We start from the raw sequence: 22,393 nt of genomic DNA on the forward strand, positions 1-22,393 counted from the left end.
CCTGTGGTGTGGCCTTGGGAATACATGGATCAACAAAACGAGCTCACAGCTCTTAAGCGGCTCACAGCCCAAGTGGGAAACAGGATGGCTAATTTAGTAGCACTGATGGCTGTCTCAGGCAGATGTGGGTTGTATCCCTGTTCTACTCTCCCCGCTTGAGTAGCCTAGGACAAATGATTTTGCCTCTCCTGACCTCTGTTTTCTCATCCGTTGAATGGACACAAGAACATCTAGCTGGCAGCATCACTAGGGCATCACAGACTGTGCCTGTGAGAGCCTCTGGCCTGGCCTGACATGGGTTCTTGGTCCCTGGAGGGAGGCAGTGTTTCTTGGAACCCTGGGAATGAGCTGCCTGGCATGAGCTGGGCCAGTTGAAGCCAGGGCAGCATCGCCCCCATGCTGACCCCACCCTCTCTCTCCCCTCTCTTTCCAGCCTGTGACCTCATGACCCAGGGGATTTTGGCCTTGGTCACATCCACCGGTTGTGCGTCTGCCAACGCCCTGCAGTCCCTCACAGACGCGATGCACATCCCACACCTCTTTGTCCAGCGCAACCCAGGGGGCTCTCCGCGTACCGCCTGCCATTTGAACCCCAGCCCTGACGGCGAGGCCTACACGCTGGCCTCCAGACCTCCCGTGCGCCTCAATGATGTCATGCTCAGGCTGGTGACAGAGCTGCGCTGGCAGAAGTTTGTCATGTTCTACGACAGCGAGTACGGTGAGTTGGGGGCAGGGGCTGCTCTGGGGCTCTGGTGGGGGCACGGCCAGGCACTGGGACACCTGCGAGCTGGACCATCGCTCGTGGAGGCTGAGCGCTTTGCAGTGGGCTGGGTGTGGACAGCGGTTGGTGGTCTGAGCCAAGTGGGTCTCCGGGTGGTAGGACTGAACCTCGAGCTTTGTGAGTGGGGGAAGAACTCTGAAATCAGATCTGTAGGCAGGCGCTAAAGTTGCCTAGCAACAACACCTTATCATGACAGCTGAAGTTGGAATGATCTTAGAGTTTTCAATAAAATATTAATAAACCACTGGCAGGGATCCGAAGGGCTGCACGCAGGCAGTGGTGGAGGCTGGCCAGCATGGGTCCTCCTGGAAGCCTCCTCTGCAAAGTGTTCCCCTCTCACTGGCCGCTCTCCCAGCCTTCCCAGCTCCTTGTCTCCCTCTGCCCTGATCTGCCCTCAGTTTCAGGGGTTCTGGCTGGGACAAAGGTCAGGGGGAGGGACACCCTGAATGTCATGGAGCCAGGTTGGGGTTGTGTGGGTCTGGGGACACTGGGCATGGCTGGTCATGGCTTCTTTGAAGGCCTGCCATATGAAAAAAAAAATCATAATTTGCTTGTGAGGAAACTAGAACAGTGGGCTTTGAAGAAATAGCTTTAGGTTTTCTATGACTGCTTTGTGAAAACAGACCATTTCTAGTCTCAAGATAAAATGGTTTCCACCTTATGCATTTTTTTTAAAAAAAAACCTTTTTATTTTGAGTTAATTGAGATTCACATACAATTATGAGAAACAATTCAGAGATTCTGTGTGCTCCAGCATCTCACCTGTCATACCATATCACAAGTGGGATTTGACCTTGACACAACCCATGGGCTTTCACCAGTTGACATGCACTTGGGTGTGTGTATTCACTTCTGTGCAATTTTATCACATGTGGATTCATGTGACCACCACAGTCAGATGCAGAGCAGTTCCCTCACAAGGATCTCCATGCTACCCCTTTATAGCCACAGCCACCCACATTACGTGTCTTTAAAGGGTGTGGGGGACTGGGGAGGGTCAGCAGCTGCATAGCTGGGGCCAGGGTAGAATGGGGTGGACCCTCGAAAGTCCCGTTTTTCTCTCTCGGTGAAATAATTCCTTTGCCAAGAATGTAACTAAGAAGAGAAACCAGCATATGTTTGCCTTTGCCTAAATACTCTGCTTCTCTAAGACCAGAATGTTGTCCTCAGCTCTTGAGCAAATATGCTGTTTAGAGTCTTCCAGAAGGAACTGAAAGAGCAGACAGTCACTGTGCTGAAATTAAGATGAGGTGGTGATGGGGAGAAGGGCAGCCGGAGGCTCCAGGCGCTTGAAGTGGACTCTGTCCAGGACTTGGCCTCTCCTTCCAACTCCCGCTCAAACCCTGACTCTGGGAAGGAGTTTGAGACCATGTCATAGCACCTCTCAGTGGCCCAGCCTTCCCCTGACAACCCTTTGTGTTGGTGGTTCAACCCCCGACGTTGGGTCTGCCCTGAGGCTGCATCCTGTAGGGAGGTGTGGACACTGCCAGGGCTGAAGGATGCTCTGGTCCAGTGTCTGTAGACCCTTCCCACCTCACTGCTCCTGGTTTCTTTGCTCTCCTTTGGCTCTGACCTATAGAAACTCTTCAAGCCTTGGTTCTTCCTAAGCCCTTAAGGTGGCTTTGGCGGGAAGCTCAGCCATAGGAAGCAGGTATCAGCTCTCCAGCCTACCTGTCCCATCTGGGCTCCTGTAATTCTTGAAGACCGAATGACACCTAATGGCACTTGCTCAAATTCTGTGTTTTCTTCTTCGTACATCCCTTACCCCAACTTGGCTCAAGGATCGAGTCCACAGGGAAGGGCGCCTGATCTCCACCTGTCTGCAGACTCCTCCCTTTCCCATAGAGCTGGTTCCTTGGTTACATGCTCTCACAGACACACGTCTCCTTCCTTCAGCCTGCTCTCAGCTTGTTGCAACACACTCATGAGGGCTAATCCTTGATGAACTGTTACTCCCACCCAGGCTCTAAGCTCCAAGACAGTGGGCCATGTGCTCTTCCCTGCTATGTCTCTGCTGCTTAGCATGGTGGCTGGCACAGAGTAGCCCTAATAAATTGTCACTGTGTGAATGAACCAACTTGTTTATGCGGACATGGACTTTTCAGACAATTTTCACACAAGACAAAGGAGAAATGGGGGGAAAGACAAGGGCACTGAGTAGTCTGACCTCTGAAGTAGGGGAGGTGAGCTAGGAAACAGATGTTTCATTCTGTAGGCACACTCCTCTGCCCCTCTCCTCTCCCACCCAGACCCTCCAATCAAACCAAAAGGTGTGCCCCTCTTTTCTGACATGGAGACCTTTGCTACCTTTGGTAGGGTTGAAGTGAGTTTTCAACTAAACTGGCTGTTATTAGTAATTCTGTAAAGACACAGGGTACCCAATAGCTTTCCTCTGGTGGACCACCTCAAGCAATTGGTTGAGCCTTGAATGCTGTGTTGGGAAGGATTCTGAGGAAGCATGTAGGCTCAGCAATAAAAGTGCTGTGATTGCTCCATGAAGCATCATGTTGCGGGGACAGGCTGGCAACAGCCTGCCCTGTTTGCAGATTCTGATCTGGAAGGTAGGGGAGAATCAGGCATTTCAGAGCTGCCTTACCCTTGGCTGTCGCTGTCCAAGGTGCTGATCCATTTGGTGTTAGCCTTTCTGGAGGCCAGTGCTCTTTTTTTATTTAATATAAATTTATTTTATTTATTTATTTTTGGCTGCATTGGGTCGTTGCTGCGCGCGGGCTTGCTGTAGTTGCGGTGAGCGGGGGCTACTCTTCGTTGCGGTGCGCGAGCTTCTCATTGCAGTGGCTTCTCTTGTTGTGGAGCACGGGCTCTAGGCAGGTGGGCTCAATAGTTGTGGTGCATGGGCTTAGTTGCTCCATGGCATGTGGGATCTTCCCGGACCAGGGTTTGAACCCATGTCCCCTGCATTGGCAGGCGGATTCTTAACCACTGAGCCACCAGGGAAGCCTGCCAGTACTCTTTCATTGGGTACTATGCAGAACCTCCTGCCTTTGCCTGCCCTGGTCACTGGCCCCCTGATTTGACAACCTTTGAGGCCGGGTTTCTACCCCAAACATTCTCTATAAAACATTCAGCACTGTTACTTGTTTTGGCCATGCCCCTCAGGCACAGCCCAACCTCTGGCCCATTTTTAACATGTTAGATGAGCCAAGGCGGTAGAAGCCCACAGGCTGTTTGATGCAGCCCCAAGAATTCGGGGTGTGGGTGCTCCCTCAGCTTGGCTGACATTGGCCTCTCCGAGGGCCATGGGTGGATTTACATTGCTGATATGCCCAAGACAAATGGTGCCGCCACAACTCCTCAGGGTCCTTCCTCCCCCCGACCACTGCAACACTAGCTGCAGTGAGCCCAATTAAAAAGCAAATTGAGTGTAAAGACTTTCATTCCTTCCAAAGTCAAACAGAAGTGGTTTGGGGATATAGCGACTTTTTTTTTTTTTGATGCTTATCTGCAAGTATCTTTACATATATTATTCGATTAAAGCCATTTAATAGCTCTCTGAGGTGGGATTATTGCTGCATTTTACAGATGAGGAGTGTGAGGCTCAGAGAGTTTCGTTATGACTTCGATGCCCATGCACTTAGCCAAGGCACCATCCTATTTCTGTAATCTGGGGCTTGCTAGGCTCCAACCTTCTTCTCCTAGCCCCAGCCAGACAGAGTTAATGCCAAGGATGGGGTGTGTGGAATGGACTTGGCATGCCCCAGCTTTGTGCAGTCAGTCACTTGCTAATGAATGTCGTATGTAAGATCCCACTCTTGCAAGGTGAGGACTGATCCTTCCTCATTTGCCCCTCAGCCTCCCTTTAACCACAGGAATGTCCTTCCCTGGGTGGAGCCTGAGGACTGGGCATCTGAGTCAAGAGTCAAGGGTCAGAGAGACAAAAACGCGTTCTAAGAGAGAGTCTGGCAGAGTGGTGAGAGAGGAGTTTGTGTATTTAAGGTTTACAAAATGCAAGATGTGCCATTTGGTAAAATTCCATCAAAAATACTTGTATGCTTGTTGTGACAGCGAAAGGAAAAACGAAAGAGAAGCTGACATTTGGGAGAGAAAATCTGTAACATTAAAATACCAAAAGTTTGGATTGAACAGAAGAGATAACTCTCTGACTTGCCACTTCAAATTCTGGGATATTCGTGTGTGTCTTGGGGGGGCTGTGCTAGGAGCTGCAGGCACAGCTTCTCCCTGGTCAACGCATCTGGATGAGGGGTGTGTTTACGACTGGGATCTTAGAAATCACTGACTCATTCGTTCAACAAATATTCACTGAGTCCCTACCATGCACAGCTATTTTGCTAGGTACTCTTTTTACATGAAGAAACAGATGGGTGGAGTATCTTGGCTAAAGTTGCACAGGGCTGGGATGTGAAGTCAGGACCCTAGGGCTCTTTCCTCCACAGCATCTCTGGGGTGTGGTGGTCCCTCTTGGCCTCTGGGCCAGCTTGCAGGCCTGGAATGGGGCTGGGAGCTGGGATTCCACAGAAACAAAAGCTTAAAGCTCTAAATGTGTGGCCATTTCCTATTCGTGCTTGTTTTAAAATTATTTTAAAAAGTTTAAAAGTTACACATGTTTACAATGTATATGTCAAGTTAAAAGAATGGTGATAAAGTGAACTCCCGTGAACCCAGACCAGTTTAAAAATGTGTAGGAGCCCTTGTGTGTCCAGCCCGTATCATGTCCTCTCCTACCTAGGGGACATAAACACTATCTTGATTGTGTTCTAACCAGTTGCTTGCTTTTCTTTATAGTTTATCATACAAGTATGGATCCTAAGATACATATTGCTTAGTTTGGCCTCTTTGTAAACCTTAAATATATGGAGTAACACTTCTGTACACTTTCGTGATTGCTTTCTTTTTTATTCAATTTTAGGTTTTTGAGATCTGTTCATTTGATGCAGATGGGTATATTCGATCATTTTTACTGCTGCAAAATATCACCTGATTTATTATCCATTGTGTTACTATGGGCATTTGTTTCCAGGTTTTTGCTATTACAAATAATACTGATAAGATTATTGGTGTTCGTGTGCAAGAATTTTTTAAGGGTCTGTCTCAAAGGAGCAGAATTGCTGGACTGTGGGGTATGCTTGTTTCACTTTAGTATATCATTCCAAATTGCTTTCCAAAGAATTTCTACCTATTTTCATTGCTCTCTGCAATGTATGAGCGTCCTCAAAGCTCCCCAACTTCACCAACCCCTGGTACTGTTTTTACTTTTAAGATTTTCATGGGAAATGGTATCTTGCTGTGATTTTAATTAATATTGCTGTGATAAAAGATGAGGTTGAGAATCTTTTCATATCTTTATGCACTATTTTTGTTTGCTCTTCTAAACACCTGTATGTAGATTTTAATTTTTGCCTATTTTTAAGACTGAGCCTTTTCTTTTGTAAGTTAGGGATGTTAAATACCTTCTTTCAGTTAGTTGTCTTAATTCACAGAAGTTCTATATTGTATTATTTTCAAATTTATTCTTTTAGACAAGTAGCTCTGTTTCCTGTCTCATTTAAGAGGTCCTTCCCTATCCAAATGGCATAAAGATATTCTCCTGCTGAAACCTCAGTCTCTGCACTGAGAACAAATGTTGTCCTCCTGCCTGGATGTCCATAGCTAGGTCCTGCCCCTGGGTGTGCCTGGATCCCAGTGCTAGACCATCTCTCCCTGCAGCCATGGCCTGACATTCCTCGCTGACACTGCTCTGCTCTGGCCACGGAGCCGATCTTATTCTTGGTGGTGATTGCACAGCCTGTGGCATGGTGGCTTGGGAGGGCTTCCAGGAAGAGGTGGCATGTAAGCAAGGGTCTAAAGGACTAGTAGGAGATAGGCAAGCAGAGGGCACTGGGAGAGGAGGGGAGGAAGCGTGTCCCAGGCAGAGGGAAAAGCATACTGGAAGGCCTGGGGGCAATGGAGAGGGGAAAGATCATATGGCTGGGTTGTGGGCAGTGGCCATGGGTGAGGCTGGAGCTCTGGGCCCAGCAGGCCTTAGAGGCCTCATTGATGAGCTCAGAGTCCCCAGAAATCCTTGGGAGCCATAGCTCACTACCTCAGGTGGTGCCTTCAGGTCCTATTCTTCACGCCCAGTCCAGAGATCTGAGGATAGACATGGGGTCTCCATCTCCAGAGGGCTCTGGTTCTTAAGTTGCCTGTGTCCGGACTCATTGGCTGTCTACGAAAGGGAAGAAACTAATGCACAGAGAAGAGCTGTGATCTGACTGAGGACAAATCCCAGACCCAGAGTCCAAGCCAGAGGCAAGGCCTGAACTTCCCGGGTAACCCAGGTGGCCCAGGTATCAGTGAGTAACAGCTCACGTCTCTCCAGCCGTCACTCTGAGCAGGGCACTGTGTAAGTGCCTTAAGTGCTCCAGCTCACATCATCCTTACGGAAACCTTTCCAGGTGGGTATATACTATCCTTGTTTTACACATGAGGAAACTGTGGCTCAGAGAAGTAAAGGGATGTGCTCTAGGTCATATGGCTGGTGAGTAGGGGGGTTGGCCAGGTCTGATTCCCAAAGCCCGGGTATCACAGCTCTGCTCACAGCCTCTTGGTCCTCGTGGCAAAGCTGTGGGGAACAAACACCTCAGGTAGACTCTTCTTAATGCACAAGGATTTATTGTAGCACTGTTGGTAACTGCAGACATTCCAACAACCTTAATGGTTAAGTATATTATGATACGTATATATAATGGAAAACTATGGTTCTTTATGTATTAAGAAGCCATAGTTCCAACACATGGTACTGTTAGCTCACAGTAGCAAAGTGAGAACAGTGGTGGCAGTGTTGCTCTGGGTCAAAGCAGGCTCACATGTGTGTGTATCTGAGTACACATACAGTCATAAAGGAGTGCTGTGTTAGGGAGGGAAACACAATGACTTGGGAGGGGGATGGGAGATATATTTTTTACTGCATATTTTAAAATATCTTTTGTTTTGTTTCAAGTACAAAAAATAAGTAAGTAAATAAAAAAGAGTGGAGGTTGCCATCCCTCCCTCCTACTGACTGCCCATGGTGACTTCTCTGAGCTTCTGCTTTCTCACCTAAGGAACAGGGATGGTAATTTCTGAGCTACAGAGTAAAGCCCCCAGCAGAGTTCCTGGTACATGGCAAGTGGTCTATATGATAATAACAAATCATGTGTGGGAACCAGGAGTGGCAGTGATCAGTATTCCCTTTCATGGCTGGGTGTGGGCTCAGGGCTTGGTAGAGTCTTGGCAAAAGAGCTTTGGCTGTTTGCCCCTCCTCAGGAATTCTCTTGAGTATAATGGTTAGGAGCAAGGACTCAGGAGCAGTCTGCCTCAGTTGAATCCCGGGTCTGTCTCTATAGCTGTGTGACATTGGAGAAGTCACTCAACCTCTCTGTGCAACAGTTTCCTCATTTGTCAATTAGGGATAAATAATCATTTCCGCCTGGTGTGCTTGATGTGTGGATTAAATGCATTAATACACGCCAAGAGCTTAGCACAGTGCCTAGCACATGCTGAGCACTCAGGAAGATTTCCTTGCTCAGGAACTGCACCCAGTGGTGGCCCCTTTACTGCCCGTTCTCCCTTAGCCTCTGAGCTGATTCATCTCTGCTGTGGCCCAGAACACATCTTAGTTATATTCTTGGTGCTTGTGGAAGGGTCAGCTCTCTCACCTGCAGGGGACACTCCAGGCCTCCCTGACAGCAGAGCTGAGCTGCTGGACATCCCTGCAGGCTCACTGCATGGTCCCAGGTAGCTCTGGTGAGCCATTGCACCTTCTCAGCTGGACAGCCTGACAGTTTCTCGTGGCAAACATCTGTCGGCTGTTGGTCCTCACCCTTGAGTCCTCCTGACGTGAAACTCCCCAGAAGAAAGAGAATTACTGGACAAATGCTATTTTAACCTATGCTTTGTGCCAACGAAATCTCCTTTCTTGCCCCCAGCATAGGAAGTCAGATGACTGAACCGCGATGGTGAGCGTTCTCAAAAAAAAAAAAAAAAAAAAAATGGTACTGATGAACCTAGTTGCAGGGCAGGAATAAAGATGTAGACATAGAGAATGGACTTGAGGACATGGGGTGGGAGGGGGAAGCTGGGGCGAAGTGAGAGTGGCATTGACATATATACACGACCGAACGTAAAATAGTTGGCTGGTGGGAAGCAGCCGCATAGCACAGGGAGATCAGCTTCGTGCTTTGCGATGACCTAGAGGGATGGGATGGGGGGATGGGAGGGAGGCTCAAGAGGGAGGGGATATGCGGACATATGTATGCATATGGCTGATTCACTTTGGTGTACAACAGAAACTAACACACCATTGTAAAGCAATTATACTCCAATAAAGATCTATTAAAAAAATAACACACATCGTATCATTATGGCATTAGTTTAAATTGAAGTAATAAATACTTTTTCCAGATGAAATGAACAAGTGAGTTTAATTGCTAGGACACCTACCAAGAAGTTCCACAATAACTTTACTGGGACGAGTGTTTTGTGTTTGTTCTCCGATCTAATTATAAAGCGACTATACTTCGGGGCACGTTAATTGTAGCACTTGCTGGATGATTAAAGTTCAGTAACTCTGAAGGTCCCTCACCCTTCCATCAGATTCCATGGTGCGTCTGAGGACATGAGGAGATGCCTGATGCAGGCGTGGATGAAGGACAGGAAGGCGAGGCTGCCCTGGCCCCCACGGACAGCCCATTGTGTAGCTGGGGCCCAAGGGAGTCGCCACAGCAAGAACTTGGCCTGGCCTACACCTCCCTCTTCCCATGTCGTGCCACAGTGCCCCCTTGGAAGACAAATGTGGCCCTGTCGACACCCCTCTCCTGCAGACCCTGCTTTTCCAGACCTCCGCAGCCCCAGGATACAAGAGGGAACAGGTTTTGTTGTTAAATACTAGAATTCCAGGAAGGGCACCCACAAGATGGGGCCCCAAACATCTGGGTGGACTGTTGGCCCAAGTGGGACCCTGATCGTCCCCGCAGCGCCCAGTGAAATGAAATATTACGTCCTTTTCATTGTTTCAGTTGAACCATCTCCTACCCTCCCATCAGGGAGAGCAGGGCTCTTTCCTAATAGGATCCACCAATGTCAGGAGAGTTCCTTCATTTTTTGAAATGAACTATGTTGAGGCATAATCGGCATGCAATAAAATACCCTTATTAGACATGTACTGTTTAATGGGTTTTGACAAATGTGTGCACTAGCATAACCACCATCCTAGTCAAGGTGCAGAACATTGCCAGGTATAGAAATGCCTTTGCGGTGAAGAGAGAACATCATAGCTAACTTCCTTCTGGCCCCAGTCACTTCAGCACTGGCTGGAAAGCCATGGGCCCTGAGAGCCATTCTATATGCCTGGAGCCTGCGTGTAGCATCCTCTGCTCCTAGGAGTGTTCTCAGGGGCCTGGAGTGTCAGTGTGTCTGACCAGAAGATAGGGAAAGCATGGGGAGGAGTGGAAGGCAGGGGAGGGGAGGGGTGGGGGGAGCCAGGGAAGCCCTCTGGCAGCTGTGGCTGGCACTCGGGCTGAAGCCATCTCCAGCTGGGATGAGAGCTCTGACTGTCTGTTCACTGGCCAGAGATGGCTCCTCTTCCCTTGCCAAGCGATGCCCGGCACCTCCTTGAGAGGCGACATTCGGGTGGTTATGAGCACAGACTCAAGCATCAGAAAAGAATGACATTCAAGTCCCTGCTCCATTGCTTACTGCATCCTGGGAAAGCTATGGGTACCCTTCAGAGCCTTGGTTTTCCTGATCTGTAAGATGGGTATCATAGTGCTTCTTCCCTAGGCTGCTGGTGGATCCTGGCCAAGCACATTCTCAGTGCTATAGCAGGGTGAGAGCCTTATGCTTTAAAAGTTTTCCTTTGCTTCTCACAAAGGGAATCTCAGTGGATGCCACCCAGCTCTGAAGAAGCCTTTTTGGAGGCTTGGGAAGTGGGTTTCCTTTCCTGGTTGCTCAGCAGCTGGGCCCTGAGGGAGGGGAGCCATGGATCTTGCTGGTCTAGATGTGTCTAGACAGCATCTATGAGCAGCTTTAGGAATATCCTTCTCCTTGGGAGTCTTGGGAGGCAGAAAGGCTCCGGGAATACCCTAAGATGTTTCCTTGTGAAGTGTTGTGTGGGAACACTTGGGGCACTTCTGCCCCCAAAAGCCTTCCCTCACCAACTCATTAAAAAATGGAACTCCTTTTCCTCTTGATACCCTCTTCCCTCTTCCTTGAATTATTTTTTTCATTGAATTTACTTGCCATTTACTTACTTTTTGATGTTTGTCTTCCCCCAGTGAGAATGTGAGTTTTGTGTTTGATTAAGTGACGCTGTGTACCCAGCATTTAGAATAGCACCTGGAACATAGTAGGTGCTCAATTAATACTCGATATATGAGTGAATGAATCTATATTTTGGGGTGCTTCATTGCCTATTTATTCTTCCAGGAAGCATTTGTTTCTTTATATGAGATTCCTAATTACGGCAGTAACATGTGATTTCTCTGGAGTCCAAAGATCAGGCAAAACCTCACCCTCCTCCACTCCCACCAGTGAACTAGTGTGTTCAGGCTGCTGAGTTTCTGTCTACACCTTCCTTCTTGGCCAGTGTGGAGGGAGCACTTGTGTACCCAGCGGAAGGGCCTGATGAGAGTTCAGATGGGCCCAGCCCTTGAGAAAGCTCTCCCCACAGCTTCACAGGAGGAATAAACACAAAATACATGTTTATATCACAGTGTGAGGTTAATAGTGGCCACTGAGGTTTTGTGGGTGAACACGGGGAACTTGGGTTCTGTTCCTGCCTCAGCCTTTTTTCTCACTTATCTCTGGGCCCATTGACAAATCTTTCTCATCTTTGGTTTTCTCATTTTGGCAGTGGGGATAATAAAATGCCTACCTCAGAGGGTTCTTGGGAGGTTGAAATAAAATTAAATGATGGATCTGAGGGGCTTCCCTGGTGGCGCAGTGGTTGAGAGTCCGCCTGCCGATGCAGGGGACACGGGTTCGTGCCCCGGTCTGGGAGGATCCCACATGCCGCGGAGCGGCTGGGCCCGTGAGCCATGGCTGCTGAGCCTGCGCGTCCGGAGCCTGTGCTCTGCAAGGGGAGAGGCCACAACAGTGAGAGGCCCGCCTACCGCAAAAAAAAAAAAAAAGATGGATCTGAGAGCGATTGAGCTCCCTGTGGTACCAGTCCGTTTCTTATTTGTCTGACTGCTCTTCAGTACCCAGGACAGCACTGCAAGTGCTGGCCTGTGACTGCAGAGCCCTGAAGCCTAAACTGTGCCCCCCAGCTCCCCTCAACTCTGCTTTGGGAGGCTGTGGGTTCTGAATTAGCTGGGAGCAAGGAAGGCTTCGTCAGGTAGAGGAAGGGGGAGGGAGATCCCAGGTAGGGGAAACCTGTGTGCAAAACATCAGGGTGTAAAATAGCACGGCATGTTCTAGAGGAATGTTTGAAATAAGGTGATGGAAGGTGTCAGTGGGAAAGGTGGGCAGGGGCTGCGTCACACAGTCTCAGGCGACCTGGCCGGGAGCATCTGAGTGGTTAATTCATCATGTCTATGGCAGGGTTTCCCCTCTTCTGATGCAAGGTGTGTGTTGTGCCATCAAGGCTTGCCCTTCCGTGGGAACTCTCCTGTCTAGTGAGATGCTTAGGAACAGAAGCCTGTTCTCTTTGGTTGTGTCACCCTGGAACGTGACAAGATTGAAGTTGCTTGTACATTGTGTGGCCAGTTCTCCATTGTAAGAAGTCTGGCAGTTTTGATTTGGGGGGCTGCTGCCCACCCCATGTTTCCCACTGGAGGCTCTGAGAGTGGTGACAAGTTCACTTGAAAGCAGAAGCTGGAGGGGTCACACTGACATGGCCATGTTCCCTGTAAGTGGCATTATGTCTCTTCTCCAGGCCTCTGTTTATCCAATCCCTTGCTGACCTGGTACCTGTGAGGGCTTGCCTGCTTCTCGCCCCAAGCCTCCTGGTCCAGGGCAGGGGCCTCCACGTGGGCCTGGCATGCTGTCGTGATTTTTGGTTTAATTGTTTTGGGATGCCTTTTTGCCTGTTTGCTTATTTGTTTATTTCCTGCACACATCTAGAGAGGGTTTGCAGAGTCTTCTGATGAGGCAGCGGCAGTCAGAAAATGAAGACAGGGCCGCAGTGGCTGCGCTGGCTGGGAGGCTGGTAAGAGCGCCGTGAGCATGCTCTCCTGACAGGCAGGATGGGGCAAGGAAGCCGTGGCTTACAGGGCGTCCACATGCTCCAGAAGGCTTCTCCAGCACTTCAAAGAATTCCCCCGGAGGAACCTGGTCTATGCAGGGGCCACAGAAGACAGAGTGTAACAGTAATCCCGGCTCAACTTTAAAGCACCTGCAGAGGTGGGTTTTGTTTGACCGTCACTCACAGTCCTCTGACTATGGAGGGTGGTCTCAGGCTAGAGCTCGCCATTCCCGGAGAGCGGGTCAGACTGCCCCCACCTGAGCTTCCTTTAGGCTGGTTTTCATGGAGTCTGTGGATTCTTGTTGCCCACTGAGCAAGGCCTCCTGTATCTAATCAGGCCAGTTCCATCGGCCAGACACCCACCGAGTTCCAGGTGCTGTGCTGGGGAATTGGAGGTGAGCGTGGCAGGCATGGCTTTTGTCCCCTTGGCCCCAAGGGTAACTGCCTTCACTGGGGAAGAGGGTCGTAAGGGAGGCCGTGCTGTGACGGCCACTGGAGCTGCGGCAGGGAGCTCGGCCTGCCCAGCAGAGCCTGGGAAGGCCTTTGAGAGTGGAGTTCAGTCCTGATGGAGTGAGGAGGGCCGAGCAGAGGGGAGGGCAAGGTGGGCAGATATGGGGGCCCAGGGGTGAGAGAGCTGGAGGAAGTTCTGTCTGGCTGGATCTAGTGTCTGGGGTCAGGGACTGGGACATGGACCTGGCCCAGGTGGTGGAGGGGCTGAGTCTTCTAAAGGCAGTGGGGAAACATGGAAGGGTAAATCACTCTGCTTTCTTTGCTTTGTTGATTTTTCTTTGAAATTATTTTTATTATATAAGTAATAACACAAAATGAATATGTCTTGTAAAAAAAGGGTAAACAACTTAGGCAGTTAAGGTGAGAACAATAGGTGCCCTTAATGCTCCTTCCCCTGCATTCCTCTCTAGAGCTAACTAAGTAAAGGCCATGCTTGGGCTCGTCACACTTCTCATGTACAGACATTCATGTGCACATACATGGAGCTTTTCAAAAGCGGAAGCTTTTGCTTTGTGCTGTGCTTCTTACTTGAGTTGCTTCGGAGCCTTCACACCATGTCGGTCCCCTTGGTTCTACCTTGTTCTCCTTACCTGCTGTACAGCATTCGGCAGGGTGGGGTTTATGGATCCATTTCCTCATTGGGTGGTTTCTGGTGATTTTGCTCTTACAAGCAATGCTAGAATGCATACCCTTGAAGGCACAGCTTTGTGCACATGCCTAAGTATTTCTCTGGGCTGGATTGCTAGAAAGTAGAGTTGCTGAGTTGCAGTGGGTCCTGTGTTTTCCAGTTAGGAAGCTAGAAAGATAGTGCTAAGGTGCCAGGTACCAAAATAAGGCAGGCAGGAAGAGAAGTATTTTGGAGAACAGACCCTATTCCGGTCCCTGTTTTTTTTTCTTTTTCTTTGTTGGTTTGGAGGAAGATAGTTTCTTGGATGCCATGTTGCTGAGAAAAAGTGTGATTAGGCAGAAAATCAGGGACAAAATCCAAAATCAGAGAAGCCTGTGAGGTGGAGCAGGGGCCCTCTTAGGTCAGCAGCAGCTCTTATGAGAAACTATTTGAGAACTGAGTCAGCTGCAGCTCGGCGGGGGTGGGCAGTGGGGGCGGGTGGTCCTGTGGTGTGTCCTGTTTTGAAGGGGTCATGCCTCACGGGTGGGATGGAGCCAAGCCGACGTGGGTGGTCCCTGGAGGAGCAGCTGACGGGCCTGGGACTGGGGGAAGGACTGATGTGAGCCAAAGACTCCAGCCTGCTCTAAGTGGTACCAGGACTGGACCTGGACTAAGGGGGAGGTGGTACAGGAAATCAGGAACTTTCCAGCTGTCAGAGCTGGTCTGAGCTAGAAGGGACTGCTTCCATCCCCCAGGGAACCCCCGGGGTCACTGTGGCAGGAAGGGTCCCTGTCCCTTGTCCACCTGGGATGGGGGGAGCATCTTTGGGTGACAAGTCATTATTAACCAAAGGTCCCCATGGAAGATCTCTGCCTCATCTCCCCGGGGCCTACAGGCTAAAGGCCGTTTGGTTGAGCTTCCCTTAGGGACCATAAACAGTGATGTGCCCTGCATTGTTTCTCCAAAAGGAAGGGGATAGAACACTTCTTGTGCAGTTACCCTGTGCCAGGCGCCTTCACCATCCTTTTCTCAGTCTGCACAGCCAATCAGCAAGTTTGGCACACGCACACCAGCTAGTCTAGGAAACTGAGGCTGGGAGGGGTTACAGCTGCAGGTGGCAATTTAAGTCTCAAACCCTTACTCTCCTCCCCACTGCTCCAAGCGACAGATGTGTGTGTTCCCCTGGTGTGAGGAGGGAGAGGAGGGGTGGGACAGGTGGCACCCTGAGGGCCCCTGGGTCAGAAGATGCTGTAGTGGGAGGAGGCCCAGGAGGCCTTTTCTGGCTGTCCCACCCTCTCTTCATCCCCCACCCCTTGCCTCCCATCCTCCAGACCCTCCTGACCGCACACCTCCTGGACATGAACACAGCACAGCCTTAGGGCGGGAACTCAGAGGGCTGCTCTGGAGGGTGTACCCTCATTGTGTGGCCTGTACGGACTTTGTTGCTGTAGACCTCCATGGCTCTGTGGCATTGCCACAGATGTAGGTATGAAGGGATGTCACCTGCGGGTCCTTGTGACAGGTACTGCAGTCTGCTTGTACACTGGGAATGTCCCACTTTGCTTTTTTCAATTGTGGTAAAATCTATACAACATAAGTTTACCGTTTTAGCCATTTTCAGTGTGCAAATGCAGTGGCATTTAGCACATTCCCATTGCTGTGGAACCATCACCACCATGCATATTTGGAACTCTTTTCATTTTGCGAAGCTGGAACTCTGTACCCATTAGATTCTAACTCCCCAGTGCCCCCTCCCCTGGCCCCATGGCCACTACCCTTCTCCCTCCCTCTATGAATTTGACTGCTTTAGGGACCTCACATAAGTGAGATCATACAGTGTTTGTCTTTTTGTGACTGACTTATCTTACAACACAAAGTCTTCAAGGCTCACTCATATCATAGAATGTCTCAGAATTTCGTTCTTTTTTTAAGGCTGGATAATATTCCAGTGTATGTCTATACACCACATTTCGTTAATCCATTCATCTGTTGATGGACATTTGGGTTGTTCCCACCTTTTGTCTACTTTGCTTTCTGAGGGTAATGAAAGAAAAGTGTAGTCTGTTGGGAGCCTGTGTGTGTGTGTGTGTGTGTGTGTGTGTGTAGCGTGTATTTACATATAATACCTTTTTTTTTTTTTTTTTTTTTTTTTTTTTTTGCGGTATGCGGGCCTCTCACTGTTGTGGCCTCTCCCGTTGCGGAGCACAGGCTCCGGACGCGCAGGCCCAGCGGCCATGGCTCACGGGCCCAGCCGCTCCGCGGCATATGGGATCCTCCCGGACCGGGGCACGAACCCGTATCCCCTGCATCGGCAGGCGGACTCTCAACCACTGCGCCACCAGGGAGGCCCCCATATAATACCTTTTGGAAGGCGTCCATTCATTCTTCACTGTCACCAAAGTCAGCTTCCTTAAACTCAGAGCCTTGCTTAGAGCCCGGCCATGGCGCCCCTTCTCCTGCGGGAGAAGTTCAAATCCCTTCAGGGAGCCCATGGGCCTCAAGGTCTGTTCCTTGCCCCACTCCTTCTCCAACCTCTTCTCTCATCATTCCCCCAAGACTCTGTAAATCCTGGCTACACAGGATTTATCAGTTGGGGCGCAGTCAGGGAAACACAGTCCACTCCCTGTCCTTCAGGGGAGGGAATTTATCTACTACCAGAGGTGAGACAGGTGACATGGAAGCAACCCAGACTAACAACTTTAGGAAGGCACCAGAACACCCAGGGTTAAAGGGGCAAATGGGAGAGATGGTCCTGGAGCCAGGACCGCCCAGTGGGAACGGGAATCTCCCAGAGAGGCCACCGTGTGGGAGCTGGGAGCATGGAGACGGCACTGAGCTGATGCTTGTTGTTTGACGTGGGTCAGAGGTACAGAAATAAAAAGACCAGAGATCTGGAGGCTTACACACACGTGAGCACACACACAGGCAGGCACGCACACACCCCAGGTGCCTGTGGTAATTAAAGTCAGAGGCACAGATGAATGTAGTCTGCTGCCAGCTGTGAATCTTGCTAACAGTCACCAAGAAAGATCAATCAATTTGCTTCCTTCTACGCGGCACAGGATTTCACTGGAGGGCCATGGGCAGCTCAAGGTGAAATCCTCCTGAGGACTTGCAGTTAGCCGGCCTGGGCAGAAGGGCATCAGAGTGAGTGTCAGGTGCGCTCCAGACCTGCAGGATGGTATGGCGCATCAGGGGCACCTTGGTACCTGGAGACAGGAACTGGGGGAGAAGCTTTCCTCCCCAGCGGCCCACCTTGGACCTCCCTTGTGCCTTGGTGACAGTCTCTGTGGTCAGAGGCCCTGGCCACAAAGCCAGGCAGTGGCCGTGGGTGCTGCTCCAGCCTCTCCTGACACGGCAGAGGGCACGGCACCAGCACAGTGAGACTTCTTGGGCCTCCACATCTGCTGTGGGGACGGAGGCAGTGCGGGGTGGGGTGTGTGTGGTGACCTGCAGCCAACGTGCACGGGCTCACGAGAGCCTCTGGGCCACTTCTTCCCAGCTCCGTGTTCAGTGACAGCACTTTAGTAGCTAGAAATTGACCATGTGGGAGTATTTACACCATGAAAATCAGCAAGTGCTACACACCAGGGCTTTTTGACAAACTGATTTTAAAGTTCATAGGGAAATGCAAAGTACCTAAAATAGCCAAAACAACTTTGAAAAGGAAGAATAAACCTGGAGGACTAACTAAATGACCTCAAAACATGAAAAACTATAATAGTCAAGACAATGTGGTTTTGGTGTAAACACAGACAAACAGACTACTGGAACAGAATAGAGAACCCCAAAATAGACCCCGACATGTATAGATGCTTGATTTTCAACAGAGCTGCAAAGGCAAGTCCATGAAGAAAGAAGAGCTGTTTCAACAAATGGTGCTAGAACAAGTAAATATCTATGTGCAAAGACATAATCTTCAATCTATACCTGTACTGTATATAAAACATAAGTAAAAATGGATCACAGACTGTGAAAAAACTAAAATGATAAAACATCTATAAAGCACAATAGAAAACTTTTGTGACCTTAGGTTAGGCAAAGATTTCTTGGGTACAACACCAAAAGCACAATACATAAAAGAAAGAAATTGATAAACTGGATTTAATTAAAATTAAGACCACTTTAAGAATGAAGCTCTGTGAAAGACACTGTTAAGAGAATAAAAAGACAAGCCACAGACCGGGAGAAAATATTTACGAGTTACACTTCTGATAAAGAAATCACATATAGACTATAAAGAACTCTTAAAACTCAATAATAATGAACACCATAATGAAAAATAGGCAAAGTATTTGAATAGACACTTCACCAAAGAAGATATATGTATGACAGGTAGGCACATGGAAAGATGCTTACTAGTTAGGGATTAGGGAAATGCAAATTAGAACCACAGTGAAAAGCTACTGCCTACCTACTAGAATGGCCAGACAGACAATACAAAGTGTTAGTGAGGTTACAGAACAACTGGGATTCTTTATTTTTATTTTTTTAATTAAGAAATTAAAAAAAAATTATATTGGAGTATATTTGATTAACAATGTTGTGTTAGTTTCCGTGTACCGCAAAGTGATTCAGTTATATATATACAAGTATCTATTCTTTTCCAAATTCTTTTCCCATTTAGGTTATTACAGAATACTGAGCAGAGTTCCCTGTGCTATTCAGTAGGTCCCTGTTGGTTATCTATTTTAAATATAGTACTGTGTACATGTCAATCCCAAACTCCCAGTATATCCCTCCCCCGACCCTTTTCCCTGGTAACCATAAGTTTGTTCTCTAAGTCTATGAGTGTTTCTGTTTTGTAAATAAGTTCATTTGTATCATTTTTTTTAAAGATTTCACATGTAAGTAATATCATATGATATTTGTCTTTCTCTGACTGACTTCACCTTGTATGATAAAGGTCTCCAGGTCCATCCATGTGGCTGCAAATTGCATTATTTCATTCTTTTTAACAGCTCAGTAATATTCCATTGTATATATGTACCACATCTTCTTTATCCATTCATCTGTCGATGGACATTTAGGTTGCTTCCATGTCTTGGCTATTGTAAATGCTGCTGGTAGGAATGTAAAATGACACAACCACTATGGAGAACAGTTTGATAGTTTCTTAAATAGTTAAACATACAGCTACCATATTAGCCATTCTACTCCTGGGTATTTACCCAAGAGAAATGAAAGCATATATCCACTCAAAAACACATAGCAACTTCATTTGTAATACCAAAACCAGAACACAGCTGAAATGTTTGTCAGCAAGTGAATGGATAAACACATTGTGGTATAGATGATAAACACAACTATACAATGGGATACTATTCAGCAATAAAATGGGATCAATTATTGGTACAGTAACAGCATGGATGAATTTCAAAGTAATTAGGTTTAGTGAAAGAAGACAGACAGAAAAGAATACACACCAAATGATTACATTTATATAAAACTCTAGAGCATGCAAATTAATCTATAGTGAGAGAAGCAGTTCAGTGGTTTCCTGGGGACTGGGGTGGGTGGCAGGGGCCACAAAGGACACAAGGAAACTTTGGGGGGGGTCACGAAATATGTTCGTTATCCTGATTGTGGTGACTGTGGCGATACATATGTTGAAATCATGCACTTCAATATTTGCAATTTATTGCATACCAATTATACCTCCATAAAGCTGTTAAGAATTTCATTGCCTTTTCCAGATACCATGCTGCCTGTCACAGGAGTTCTGTTTCCACGCCAAAGAAACCATCATGCCTGAATTCATTCAAACTTTTCCTTATGGTTTCCAAAGACGTGTTAGTTTGAGAATCCATCTGTGTAACATCTACCACATAAGTGAGGCATGCTGGCTTGCTGGAATTCTGTCACACATGGGATAGAAAGGGTGGAACAGTCAGGACTGTATCAGGGGCCCTGAATGCAATGAGTGATTTCAACCCATAGTCCTTGAACTGCACTACAAAAGAAGCTAAGTGAATCGTGATCTTCTAGAAGCTGACATCATGGTTTTTAATCTCAGTGTTATAAGTTTCTTCCTTTATCAACTGTCTGCATTAGGGTTGATTAGTAAGTCTCTGGCCTGCTCAGAAGCCATCAGGTAGGGACAGATTAGCATGCCAGTTATGGAACAGAGGTGGGGAGAAGCTGATCAGATGTACTCAGACAGCACGGTAATTAGCATGCCCGAGATACCAGGCTGCCGCGCTGGGGCGGCCTTGGCCAGTCGCACTGTGGAGCAGTTTGTTCCTTTCCACAAAGAAATTCATTAGTGGAGATCAATGGCCTGCAGAGTGGAGGCCCCCTCACCGCTGCCCGCTGCTGCCTCCCATCTTCACGGCCCAGAGGCAGAGGTACACAGGCTAGTTTGCTGGCTGCTCTCCAGGGCTGGTGGGCAGCGTCCTCAGGGCAGGGCTTCTGGGAAGCACCCGCAGACCCTGGAATTCTGCCTGCCCCCACCTTCTCTCCTCACACGCGCAACCAGAAGAGCTGAGCTCTCAGCTCCAGGCTGTCTGCGTCTTTGGAGGTTCATGTGGAATTGATGCCAGGGTCTAGTTCTGGTGGGCGGAGTCTGAAGTTTCTGAGTCAGATTCATAAAGAAGTCCACTTCTTTGTGGTTTGTCCCACGCCTGTTTGCTGATCAGTGGGAGCGAGGACATAGCGGATTCTAAATCTGTTTACTCATCCAGTAGGTGTCTATCATGTGCCGTCTGCATGCCGGGCTCTGTCCTAGGTACTGGGGAACGAAGAGAATGACAGAGTCAAGATTTCTACCCGCATGGAGCTTATAGTCTAGCATAGGAGACAGAAACTGAAGAAATAAGGAAGAAAGAAGATAAGTACCAATAAGTGATTAATAATCTTGTTCTTATTTAATGCACAAAATATATATGACTTCCTCTCATTCAGAGGTTCACTTCCTGGGTTCACAGAATCCCTAAGCTTCTTGAAATTCTATGGAAAAATGTGTATGTGTGCGTACACATGTTTCTGCTTTTTCTCTGGGAAAAGTCTGTAGTTTTCACCAAATGCTTAAAGGGTCCATGTTCCAAGGAAGGGTAGACCCATGACTTTAGTTCACCAACCCCCTCATGTCCATGGGTGCAGGTGTCCAGTGCTCAGCCCCTCCTGGACCCACCATGACTCTCTCCTCCTTGTCTCTCTAAGTCAGCTCACTTCCAGAGAGGTCTGTGTTCCCTTCTTCCAGCTGGGCTCTGAGCTGTTGACTCCCTCTCTGGATTCAGGTCTGTGTACACTGGAAGGTGCTTCTTACCCGGCTTTCTGAGTGGCAGAGGTCACTCTGCCCCAGTACTAGGTCTTTCTGCAACCATGAGAACGGGGTCTCCATTTACCATGGGAGGCCCCAGGAGATGCGCCATGTGCAGAAACCTTCACTTTCCTGTCCTGTACCAGAAAGCTGGTCAGGAGCCTGCTGGGTGTCAGGTCTGAGCCTTGAAGATTGTCCTGCCTGTGGCTTGTATGTCTGAGGAAGCCTCAGGGTCTGGGCCTAGCTACCCTCCACATGGCCAGCATCCAAGTGAGGACCCCACGCTGCGCACCCTGATCCTCAGCATTACCTTGGACCCTCCAGGTTAGCCCGCCCTGAGCTTACCTGGTCCCTCAGGGCCTGTGGCCTCTCTGGTCTGGCCCTGGGTTCCCTCCACCCCATCTCAGGAGGGTGCTGGGGGGGCCCTGGGTGCACCTGTTCCTCTTTGTGTCTTAGTCTCAGAGGGCTTTCACCGCCCAATTCCAGGGCCTGTCCTCAGGTGGTAGAGAAGGCTCTGGCAGCTACCTTGTTCCTGCCTGCAGCTCACAAGAAGATGGGGGCCTTTTGTGGATGAGCCCCTGGAGAGTGTGGGGGAGGCTTGGGACTGAGTACGTACGCATGGGCTTTCTCCCACAAGGCTCCCCAGTGCCCATACCTTTGCCCCAGCCCAGCTCAGGGCAGGGAGCCCATGGGGCCGGTAACCTTGGTCCCTCGAATCGTCCTTGCCCTTGACCTGATCCCTGCACTCAGCAGACCACAGGTTCTGATTATGTTTGGAACAAGGTCAGAGTCTCAGGGATCCCAGAGTCACTTTCCTAACAGAGAGTAAGACGCTTATACATGCCTAAGCATGGCCCTGGGAAGCATTTGATCACCTGGGGACTCTTGTGTCATTTGTCAGGAAAATGGGCAGAGGGACACCTGCTACTGGACACCTGCTATGAGGAGAGGAGTAATTGAGGTGATTCCTGCAGGACCCTGTGGTGTGGTGCTCTCCCACCACGTTCCCTGGGTCTCCTTCCCTTGCACCAGCTGGAGGCTCCCCCTCACAGGCTT

General features: G+C 48.9%; 1 protein-coding gene across 2 annotated transcripts in view; it reads left to right on the forward strand.

Annotated features, from left to right (window-relative positions):
* Positions 1 to 22,393, forward strand: part of GRID1 (glutamate ionotropic receptor delta type subunit 1) — a 679,283-nt gene that overhangs the window by 126,318 nt on the left and 530,572 nt on the right. For both annotated transcript variants that reach the window (XM_081250205.1, XM_081250206.1), the window contains exon 3: positions 434 to 718. In XM_081250205.1, coding sequence (XP_081106331.1) covers positions 434 to 718 — 285 coding nt within the window. The remainder of the gene's footprint in view (positions 1 to 433; positions 719 to 22,393) is intronic.

Source organism: Mesoplodon bidens (assembly GCF_964165515.1).
Source record: "Mesoplodon bidens genome assembly, chromosome: 1".
Classification (NCBI taxonomy): domain Eukaryota; kingdom Metazoa; phylum Chordata; class Mammalia; order Artiodactyla; family Ziphiidae; genus Mesoplodon; species Mesoplodon bidens.